At 43.0% G+C, this 12,243-nt stretch overlaps 1 protein-coding gene across 1 annotated transcript in view; it reads right to left on the reverse strand.

Moving 5' to 3' along the window:
• Window positions 1–12,243, reverse strand: part of LOC149452180 (FRAS1-related extracellular matrix protein 1-like) — a 278,816-nt gene that overhangs the window by 22,783 nt on the left and 243,790 nt on the right. The window contains exon 30 of the mRNA XM_089689678.1: window positions 5,667–5,816. Within this exon, the coding sequence (XP_089545804.1) occupies window positions 5,667–5,816 (150 nt within the window). The remainder of the gene's footprint in view (window positions 1–5,666; window positions 5,817–12,243) is intronic.

The raw sequence follows: 12,243 nt of genomic DNA on the forward strand, positions 1-12,243 counted from the left end.
GCACCAGGAGGAACCCAGGACCCACTGCACCAGCGTAGGGTCTGACAATGGGTCCAAGGATTTCATCCCGATACCGAATGGCAGTCAGGGTGCCATTGTCTAGCCTGTAGAGGTCTGTGTGTCCCTCCATAGATATGCCTCCCCAGACCATCACTGACCCACCACCAAAACAGTCATGCTGAACCATGTTACAGGCAGCAGAACATTCTCCACGGCTTCTCCAGACCCTTTCACGTCTGTCACATGTGCTCAGGGTGAACCTGCTCTCATCTGTGAAAAGCACAGGGCGCCAGTGGTGGACCTGCCAATTCTGGTGTTCAATGGCAAGTGCCAATTGAGCTCTATGGTGCCGGGCAGTGAGCACAGGGCCCACTAGAGGACGTCGGGCCCTCATGAAGTCTGTTTCTGATTGTTTGGTCAGAGACATTCACACCAGTGGCCTGCTGGAGGTCATTTTGTAGGGCTCTGGCAGTGCTCATCCTATTCCTCCTCGCACAAAGGAGCAGATACCGGTCCTGCTGATGGGTTGAGGACCTTCTATGGCCCTGTCCAGCTCTTCTAGGAGTAGCTGCCTGTCTCCTGGAATCTCCTCCATGCTCTTGAGACTGTGCTGGGAGACACAGCAAACCTTCTGGCAATGGCATGTATTGATGTGTCATCCTGGAGGAGTTGAACTGCCTGTGCAACCTCTGTAGGGTCCAGGTAATACCATTCATGTTTTGGGGGTCATCTCTTTGTTGCCCATCTAGTGCACTTGTTGTTAATTTCATTAACACCAAAGCAGCTGAAACGGATTAACAACCCCCTCTACTTACCTGACCAGATCAATATCCCAGGAGTTTAATTGATTTGATGCTAGACTCTGATTAAAAAGTGTTCCTTTCATTTTTTTATGCAGTATATATATATATAACATCATATGTAATTTGTATTATATTTTATGGCAACAGATTTGTTGTTTAAAGGGACATATTTATTGTTAATGGCCGTAGGGTTGTGTATATGTTTGTGAAGAGATGAGTCTGTTATATGCTTTATATACCCTCCCAAGGATGGGAGGGGCTTAGTTAGAAGATCATGTGACCCCCTTTTAGTCATTATTTAAAGACCAGTTATGTAACATCCAAAATTGGCTCTGATGAAGAGGGGATGGCCCCTCGAAATGCATCAGCCTTTTGGAAGGTTCATTAGGGAGGTTCATTAGGGGAGACCAGACAGTTTCATGCTCATTGTGGCGTTTGATGTGCCTTATTACTGAAATTGTTTGTGAATATACATCTGAAGAATATATTTAAAAAATATATTTTTTCAAATATATTCTTCCGATTTTTTTTAACATATAAAAAAGTAATTTTAACATATATTTATAAACACATTCCAAGAATGAAGATTTGTATTTGTAAAGACATACAGTATGTTTGAAAAGTATTTTTAAAAATATTTTTCATATATTTTGTAATAAAAGCGCATTTCAACATACAGTATATATGTATATATTTATTGAAATATATTGAATACGGCCAAAAGTGTAGCATTTCAAATATATGTCATTATATTTCTAATATATTTTTCTTCTATGTGGGTTGGTATTTGTTTGTTTTCCCATCATAGCTGTGATTAGACTGCTGTATGAACCCATGTTTTTCTCTAACTCCATTGATGTGACCGTTGCTCACTGTGGCATTGTTCTAGTACCAGTGCACACTAACCAGATGTGCACATTAAAAGTGCAATGTAGAGATCATAAGGCTCATGGGGTAATCATCAGAGTAGAAACGGTGTTCTCTTGGTCAGAGAGGATCCCCAGGTGGTGCAGAGCTGGACAGGAATAGAGACTCCTTGACAACCAAGAACAGAACGATGATCCGCCTGAAGAAAACGACTCCTCCACTGGGCAAAAAAACGTATCTGGAAAAAGGTTGCTCCCCTCCGGGGGTCAAGAAAAGATGCCCATAGTGAAGTATTGCATAAACAATTTATTATAGTAAAAAATGACAGTAGCAGAGGGGATGCATCCAGTAAAAACAAGCAAATACAGACAGGACTAACCGTCCTGTCAGATGTAATAGCCGCCGGAGCTCCACGATGCTCCGACGGCGTGACGTCACGGCGTGCGTAGGCTCCTCCTCATCGTGGAGCTCCGGCGGCTATTACATCTGACAGGACGGTTAGTCCTGTCTGTATTTGCTTGTTTTTACTGGATGCATCCCCTCTCCTACTGTCATTTTTTACTATAATAAATTGTTTATGCAATACTTCACTATGGGCATCTTTTCTTGACCCCCGGAGGGGAGCAACCTTTTTCCAGATACGTTTTTTTGCCCAGTGGAGGAGTCGTTTTCTTCAGGCGGATCATCGTTCTGTTCTTGGTTGTCAAGGAGTCTCTCTTTCTGTCCAGCTCTGCACCACCTGGGGATCCTCTCTGACCAAGAGAACACCGTTTCTACTCTGATGATTACCCCATGAGCCTTATGATCTCTACATTGCACTTTTAATGTGCACATCTGGTTAGTGTGCACTTTTACTCCAAGTCACCTTTGCTGGGACTATTTTATTTACATTTAATCATTGTGTTTTTCATATATGTATGATAACTTTTTAGCACTGCACTTTTATATATATTATCTTGTGAGGATTTTTGTTGGTTATCCTGTGTGCCTAGCTGCTTTGATTTTTAGAAAAAGCGCTCACTTATTCTTTTACTTTATTGTTCTAGTACCGTCCGCAGCCTAGGCTTCAGTACTTTATTGCTCATTGGACTTGCTCTTCTCAGTTTTGCCTGGGCTGATGATGTTACTTGTCTGACATATAGTTTTTGTGTAATACTCTATTAGGATACACTGACATGTGCTCCTATATCCATATATGTCCTGTGTTGAAACTGTATTATTATAAAGGAATTATAAAAAAAGAAAATATTTTCGAAAGAAAATTCTTTCTGAATTTAACCCAGTGTATGGCCGGCTTAAGTCAACCCCTATGTATCCTATACTGTGTGACTTCGTGTTACTCTGGAGGCTGTATGATCTGTGTCCAGCAGGTGTCACTGTTGTTCCAGCATTGGATGGCTCCAAAGTGCGCGCGGCGGAGCAAAACGCGTGTGTCAGCTCTTTTCTGCAGAACGTGTCTCTTTCCACTTTCATTATGGCCTGAATTATATCTTGTTGCTCATATCAAAAACAGTGAGGAAAAGTAATCCTTTAAATCCCAAACACAGTAGGTGGCAAAAATGCAACCCAGCAGGAACGTCACCAGGAAAAACCGAGGCGTCTGCAATGAATTAGGATGCTTTGTGCGGCGCTAAACTTCAGCAGGAACAGAGGGGGCACTGGGGGTCAGATCTCAGTTCTATACCCCCTCAGGGTGCTTGTATTGTGACCCCTCCTTTTATCCATGACAATTTTTTTGCTCCAGAATGTTTATACTATATGTGGAAGAATGGTAAAATCTTTATACGATAAGTTCAGTATCACAAAAAAAAAATAAAAAACTCCCCGCCCTCTCTAGCCCCTCATATACACCAATATACACCAGGCGCAGACCCCCTCTCTGCAGGAACAGACCCCACCCCCCCACTGCTAAATGAGGGAAATGTATTCTCCTATTACTGCTTATATCATCGGGATCATCTATTCTCTGGGATCTAATCCAGAAGTCTCCACTATTCAATACCAGAGTCACATCATATATATTACAAATATTCCTTATCCACAGGAGTGCCCATCAGAGCCCCCCTTATCTCCAGGAGTGCCCATCAGAGCCCCCTTATATCCAGGAGTGCCCATCAGAGCCCCCCTTATATCCAGGAGTGCCCATCAGAGCCCCCCTTATCTCCAGGAGTGCCCATCAGAGCCCCCCTTATATCCAGGAGTGCCCGTCAGAGCCCCCTTATATCCAGGAGTGCCCATCAGAGCCCCCCTTATATCCAGGAGTGCCCATCAGAGCCCCCCTTATCTCCAGGAGTGCCCATCAGAGCCCCCACTTATATCCAGGAGTGCCCATCAGAGCCCCCTTATATCCAGGAGTGCCCATCAGAGCCCCTCTTTTATCCAGGAGTGCCCATCGGAGCCCCCCTTTTATCCAGGAGTGCCCATCAGAGCCCCCCTTACATCCAGGAGTTCCCATCAGAGCCCCCTTTTTATCTAGGAGTAACCTCAGAGCCCACCTTTTATCAAGGAGTACCCCTCAGAGCCCCCCTTACATCCAGGAGTACCCCTCAGAGCCCCCCTTACATCCAGGAGTACCCCTCAGAGCCCCCCTTACATCCAGGAGTTCCCATCAGAGCCCCTTTACATCTAGGAGTGCCCATCAGAGTTTCTCCTTACATCTCTGAGTGCCCATTAAAGACCCTCTTACCCCATTACAATCCCCCCTTACATGCAGAACTGCACATCAGAGCCCCCTTTACATCCACTAATGTGCATTGGAGACCCCCCCTGCACTTCTATTAGTGCCCATCAGAACCCCACAGACAACCTAGAGTGCCCATCAGAGTCACTCATTACATCTAGAAGTTCACAGTGGAGTTTCTCCTTATATCCAGCACTACACATCAGAGTCCCCTCTTACATCTAGGAGTGCCCATCAGAGTCCCCCTTACATCCAGGAGTACCCATCAGCAGGGGCGGACGAACAACTCATGGAGCCACCGGGCAATAGGGGATCAGTGGAACTTTGCCCCCTTGTGTCGGTGGTCAGTGGAACTTTGCCCCCTTGTGTCGGTGGTCAGTGGAACTTTGCCCCCTTGTGCCGGTGGTCAGTGGAACTTTGCCCCCTTGTGCCGGTGGTCAGTGGAACTTTGCCCCCTTGTGCCGGTGGTCAGTGGAACTTTGCCCCCTTGTGCTGGTGGTCAGTGGGTTATTTTTTCTAAACTAAAACCTCAGTATTCAGGTTTATTGCAGTGTTGGCACTTTGTGATAAATAAGTGGGTTTTGGGTTGCAGTTTGGACACTTGGACTCTAAAAGGTTCACCATCACTGCTTTAGAGTGTGAACCCAGGTGTGTCAGCCCTGAGCACTTTCAGGTTCAAAGCTGCCAAAATCCCAGCTGCAAAGCCAGGTAAGATGCAGATCAAACACAGACTGAAGCAGAAGGCAGGGGAGACAATAGGGGTGTCTGCAAAAAAAAAAAGAGTACCTGTCGCCAGGGGTGGACTGACCATTTGGAAACTCGGGAACTGCCCGAAGGCCCGGGGTCAGTAGGGGGGCCCATGAGATGCCCCTGGTACCTTTTTCATAGGCTTTTTTGAGTTTGGGCAAGGACACAGGGGCCCCATGATCCCCTATTGCCCGGGGGCCCCATGAGTTGTCAGTTCGCCCCTGCCTGCCCGATGCTATCACATAGGGGGCTTGTTAGTTCCTTTGTAATAGCAATAAAAAAGTGGGGCAAAAGCCATTAGTAGTGATCCACCCTTCTGGAATTGTGTGTATTTGTCCCGATGCTGCCAGAGATAAAATACAGGACAATTACAATGCATCCCTAGGGTTGTGTTGTCTATAAATCCCCCAGGTGCAGAGTTTTATTTATTTATTTTTAATATTTAAAGTTTTTGTTACATTTAAGGGCGGATAAGTGGGTATGTGTTTAGGAAGCATGTATGGTTGTGTGGAATTTACTTAGATGAAGTCATATCCCAAATGACAGAATCCGTGTCTTGTCCTTCTCACCATCTCTGGGATCCACTATTTCCACAGTGGCCTCCCGATCCTTGCCCAGTACGGCGTTCTTGGGGGTGCCCAGTAAAATCTTTAGAAGCTCGTGATTTTCTTCCAAACCGTCATTCTTCAGGTAAATATTCCAGGTTTTTGTGGAAACTCCTAAAGGAGAGAAAACAGAATATTCAGCTGAATTCAAAGATATAATAATATTAATTATAATTGGTGCCTGGTGGTCAGGCTACTCATCTATTCACCAAATGAATAGATCTCACTAACTAATAGAAGAGACTCACCAAGTGACAGAAGAGACTCACCAAGTGACAGAAGAGACTTTCCAAATGATAGAAGACACTTACCAAGTGATAGAAGAGACTTTCCAACTAATAGAAGACATCTCACCAAGTGATAGAAGAGACTCACCAACAGATAGAAGAAAAATGATAATAGAGAATCATCAAGTGATAGAAGAGACTTATCAACTTATAGAAGAGATCTAACCAAGTGATAGAAGAGACTCACCAACAGACAGAAGAAAAGTGATAAAAGAGACTCACCAAGGGACAGAAGAGACTCACCAAGTGACAGAAGAGACTTTCCAAATGATAGAAGAGACTTACCAAGTGATAGAAGAGACTTTCCAACTAATAGAAGACATCTCACCAAGTGATAGAAGAGACTTACCAACTTATAGAAGAGATCTAACCAAGTGATAGCAGAGACTCACCAACAGATAGAAGAAAAGTGATAAAAGAGATTCACCAAGTGATAGAAGAGACTTACCAACTTAAAGAAGAGACTCACCAACAGATAGAAGAAAAATGATAATAGAGAATCATCAAGTGATAGAAGAGACTTATCAACTTATAGAAGAGATCTAACCAAGTGATAGAAGAGACTCACCAACAGACAGAAGAAAAGTGATAAAAGAGATTCACCAAGTGATAGAAGAGACTTACCAACTTAAAGAAGAGACTCACCAACAGATAGAAGAAAAATGATAATAGAGAATCATCAAGTGATAGAAGAGACTTACCAACTTAAAGAAGAGACTCACCAACAGATAGAAGAGACTCACCAAGTGACAGAAGAGACTCACCAAGTGATGGAAGAGACTTTCCAACTGATAAAAGAGACTCACAAAGTGATAGAAGAGACTTTCCAACTGATAGAAGAGATCTCACCAAGTGATCAAAGAGACTTACCAACTTAAAGAAGAGATCTCACCAAGTGTTAGAGGAGACTCACCAACAGATAGAAGAGACTCACCAAGTGACAGAAGAGACTCACCAAGTGACAGAAGAGACTTTCCAACAGATAGAAGAGATTCGCCAAGTGATAGAAGAGACTTACCAACTTATAGAAGACATCTCACCGAGTGATAGAGGAGACTCAGCAACAGATAAAAGAAAAATGATAATAGAGACTCATTGAGTGATAGAAGAGACTTACCAACTTATAGAAGAGATCTCACCAAGTTTTAGAAGAGACTCACCAACAGATAGAAGAAAAAGAAGAAAAGTGATAAAAGAGATTCACCAAGTGATAGAAGAGACTTACCAACTTATAGAAGATGTCTCACCAAGTGATTGAAGAGACTCACCAACAGATAGAAGAGAAGTGATAAAAGAGATTCACCAAGGGATAGAAGAGATCTCACCAAGTGCTAACAGAGAATCACCAAGTGATCGAGGAGACTGCACCAAATGATAGAAAAAAACTCACTAACTGTTTAAAAAAGAGACAAACTAACTAATGGAAGGGATTTGCCAACTGATAGAAGAGACTCGCCAGATAATAGAAGAGACTCACAAATTATAGAAGAGATTTTACCAGCAGATCAAAGAGAGTCACCAATAGTGATGGACTGAGCACCCCCCTGTTTGGTTTGCGTTCAGACGTTTGAGCCTAAAAAAGTTTGACCGCGAACTTCGAATTGAGACGATTCACTAATCGGTATCTTACCACATCTGAGTATGGGGTAAGATACTGCACAGCATTTTTCCAAAAAAAGTTGGCATTCACTACAAAACTCTGCTAAAATACCAAGTTATTTTATTAAGTTATGCGGTATTTTAGTAGTGAAAACATGTTAATGTATAAAGAATTGCTAGCAATTAAAAATTTGGCAACAAAATATCATGGGGTCCCCCCATGCATACCAAGCCCTTCTGGGCTGGAATGGATTTTGAGGGGAACCCCCATGCCAAAATTAAAAATAATGGCGTGGGGTCCCCCCAAAATCCATATTAGTCCCTTATCCAAGCATACAACCCAGAAAATCAGGAAAGGGGGAGATGAGAGAGCGCCCCCTTCCTTCCTGCACCAAAGCAGGCCACATGCCCTCAACATGGGAATTGCTTCCTCCCACCAAAGCACCTTTTCCCCATGTTGATGGGGACAAGGGCCTCTTCCTCACAACCCTGGCTGGTGGTTGTGGGGATTTGTGATTGGGGGGCTTATTGGAATCTAGATGCCCCAGTTAACAAGGCGGGTCCCTAGATCCCGGCCCCCCCCCCCATGTGAATGAGTATGGGGTGCATGGTACCACTACTCATTCACAAAAAAAAGTGTAGTGTAAAATATGACAGTAGCCAGTCTTTAACAAGTCCTTTATTAAAACAACAAAATTAAAAAAAAATGGCCCCCGAAGTAGATCTAACGTCAATCATGAGGCCCACTGCCACAGCCAACCCAAGAAAAGAAAAAAAAAAGGCTCCACTCCCAACGCTGGCTGTAGCCATCTGACAACTCCACCAGCCTGACAGTTCTTAAATATTTAAGAGACAGGGCCACCCAGAGATGTCAACCGGGTGACTCCACCCACTTGTGACATCATCGACCCAGCATGCCCCTGTTGATGACATCACAAGGGATCGGGGACAATTGTGTTGTGATTGGCCAAAGTATGGTATCTGACCTGTGGTCAGGTGCTTTGCTTTGGCCAATCACAATGCACTGTCAGAGTGCAGTGCATTGTTGGGCGCAGCCGTTCATGTGTTCGGCACCTTAAGTTCGACTTGAACATCAAGCCCATCGCTGGTCACCAACTGATAAAGGTGACTCACCAACTGACAGAAGAAATCTAGAAGAGATGTCACCAACTGATAGAAGAAATCTAGAAGAGATGTCACCAACTGATAGAAGAAATCTAGAAGATATCTCACCAACTAATCAAAGAGACTCCCCAACTGATAAAGGTAACTCATCAACTGACAGAAGAAATCTAGAAGTGATGTCACCAACTGATAGAAGAAATCTAGAAGACATCTCACCAACTGTTAGAAGAAATCTAGACAAGATCTCACCAACTGATAGAAGAGATCTAGAAGAGATCTCACCAACTAATCAAAGAGACTCACCAACTGATAGAGGAGACTCACCAACTTATAGAAGAGATCTCACCAACAGACAGAAGAGACCCCTCAACTGATAAAAGAGATCTCACAAATTGATAAAAAGGACTCATCTCACTGGCTTATAGAAGAGATCTCACCAACTAATCAAAGAGACTCACCAACTGATAGAAGAAATCTAGTAGTGATGTCATCACCTGATAGAAGAAATCTAGAAGAGATCTCACCAACTGATATAAGAAATCTAGAAGAGATCTCACCAACTGATAGAAGAAATCTAGAAGAGATCTCACCAACTGATAGAAGAAATCTAGAAGAGATCTCACCAACTGATAGAAGAAATCTAGAAGAGATGTCATCAACCGATAGAAGAGATCTAGAAGAGATCTCACCAACTGATAGAAGAGATTTAGAAGAGATCTCGCCAACTGATAGACGAAATCTAGAAGAGATTTCACCAGCCGATAGAAGAGATTTAGAAGAGATCTCGCCAACTGATAGAAGAAATCTAGAAGAGATCTCGCCAACTGATAGAAGAGATCTCACCAACTAATCAAAGAGACTCACCAACTGATAGAGGAGACTCACCAACTTATAGAGGAGATCTCACCAACAGACAGAAGAGACCCCTCAACTGATAGAAGAGATCTCACAAATTGATCAAATGGACTCATCTCACTAGCTTATAGAAGAGATCTCACCAACTAAAATCCAATAAATGAAAGGGGCGGGCCAGGGACAGTCAGGCCGGGGAGCAAAGAGCTAGATGATGCTGGGCGTCCTTCGGCCAGGAAATGAGGCGGAGCTCTATCTGACTTGCTGCAGCTTCTAATGCACATTGTGAGAAGCTCACAGTGTGCAGTGAAATCAGAGTAAGCCATTTCAGTCCAGGAGAGGAGTCGGTACAACTGTGCAAGCAGGAAAGGCTCTCATCTATGTGTAGTGTGTTGGGGTGTCATTCATAATCTACATTCTAATCTAAATCATGACTCTTCAAATATGTTAATGAATGTGACATCACTAATTACTGTTCCTGCACCCAAAATATGGTATGAGGTCACTGCACCCAAAGCCTGAAGTGATATTTTTCACCGTATAGCCAATGCTGGTCTATGAATCTCTCCTGGAGAAAATCCATAGTGAATTGTTTAGCATAATAATTTGATTGAACCCGGACACGTGTCGCTTTATAAAGGAGTGCGTCCATTTAATGTTACCTTTAATGAAATGCCTTTTTGAAACGACAACCTTTAATTGAGCGCTGACCCCGTCCCGAGATTTGATTTACTGGAACGCTCTGTTTTGCTGGAATTCACCGAGATGAATAAATTAGCCCGGTACCAGGAACTGGATTATAAATTACCTGTCCGCCAGCAGGCAAAGCTCTAGGTGCAGGTAGAGGGTTGGTGCAGGAGAAATCTTATTGTAGAAATCTTGATGGGATCATAGAAAATCCTGATCACTGGATTCAGGGGATATACGAATTGTATGGTAAGGTGTGCAAAGAGAAATGATGATCGAAAGAGTAGCAGCCTGATTTCTACTTTCATCTGTTTATTATTATTATATGTTGTTTACTTGGCAGAAAGGAAGAAAGAAAGAAGAGAAATTTTGAGAAAGAAAAATGAGAGAAAAAAGAAAGAAAGGGGGGGGGGGGTGGAGTGATGAAATGGGAAATGAAGACAGGCAGGAAGGAAGAAGGAAAGGAAAAAAGAAGGCAGAAAGGATGGAAGGAAGAAAAAAAGAGAAGGGGAAGGAAGGAAGGAGGGAGGGATGGAAAAAAAAAGTAAGAGAAGGAAAGAAGAAAAAGGGATGGGGAGCGAGGGAGGAGGAAAGGAAGAAAGGGAAATGAATGGTGGAGGAAATGAAGAGGAAGGAGAAAACAATGGAGGAAGGAAGGGATTAGGAAAGGGAAAGTTAGAAGAATGAAATGGGAAACGAAGGAAGGAAGGAAGGAAGAAGGAAAGGAAAAAGGAAGGAGGAAAGGAAGGAAGGAAGAAAAAAAGAGAAGGGGAAAGAAGGAAGGAAGGAAGGGTGGGATGGAATTTTTGAGAAAATGAGAAGAGAAAGAAGAAAAAAAAAAGGGGGGGGGGAGTTAAGGAAGAAGAATTAAACAGGAGAAGAAAAAAGATGGCAGGAAGAAAGGAAGGGAAAGGGATGAAGGAAGAAAAAATAAAAGATATGGAGAAAAGAAGTGAAGAAGGAATGAAGTAGAAAAGGCGGGATAGAAAATGAAAGGGAAGGAGAAAGAAAGGGCAGGAAGAAAAACTGAAAAAAAGTTGGAAAAAAAGCAGGAAAGGAAGGAAGGAAGGAAGGAAGGAAGGAAGGAAGGAGGGAAAGAAAAAAATGTAAGAGAAGGAAAAAAGAAAAAGGGATGAGGAGTGAGGGAGGAGGAAAGGAAGAAAGGGAAATGAATAAAGGGAAGAGGAAGAAGAAAACAATGGAGGAAGGAAGGGATTAGGAAAGGGAAAAGAAGAAAAATGAAATGGGAAATGAAGACAGGAAGGAAGTAAGAAGGAAAGGAAAAGGGAAGGAGGAAAGGAAGGAAGGGAAGAGAAGAAAACAATGGAGGAAGGAAGGGATTAGGAAAGGGAAAAGAAGAAAAATGAAATAGGAAATGAAGACAGGAAGGAAGTAGGAAGGAAAGGAAAAAGTAAGAAGGAAAGGAAGGAAGGAAGGAAGGAAGGAAGGAAGGAAGGAAGGAAGGAAGGAAGAGAAGAAAACAATGGAGGAAGGAAGGGATTAGGAAAGGGAAAAGAAGAAAAATGAAATAGGAAATGAAGACAGGAAGGAAGAAGGAAAGGAAAAAGGAAGGAAGGAAGGAAGGAAGGGAGGAAGGGAGGGAGGGAGGGAGGGAGGGAGGGAGGGCAGAGGGAATTTTTGAGAAAGAAAAATGAAGAAGACAAAAAGGGTGGGGGGAGTTATGGAAGAAGAATGAAACAGGAGAAAAGAAGGCAGGAAGGAAGGAAGGAAAGCAGGCAGGAAAGAAAGAAGGAAAAGGAATGAAGGAAGAAAAAATAAAGGATATGGAGAAAAGAAGCGAAGAAGGAATGAAGTAAAAAAAGGCTGAAAGGTAAATGAAAGGGAAGGAGAAAGGATGGTAAGAAGAAAAATTGAAGTAGGAAACAAAAGCAGGGAAGGAAGGATGGAAGGAAGGAAGGAAAAATAACAAGAATAAAAATAAAGGATATGGAGAAAAGACGCAAGGAAGGAAAAGAAAAGGGAAACAAATG

Source organism: Staurois parvus, unplaced genomic scaffold (assembly GCF_062004578.1).
Source record: "Staurois parvus isolate SC_StPar_1 unplaced genomic scaffold, SC_StPar_1.0 ptg000491l, whole genome shotgun sequence".
Taxonomy (NCBI): Eukaryota; Metazoa; Chordata; class Amphibia; order Anura; family Ranidae; genus Staurois; species Staurois parvus.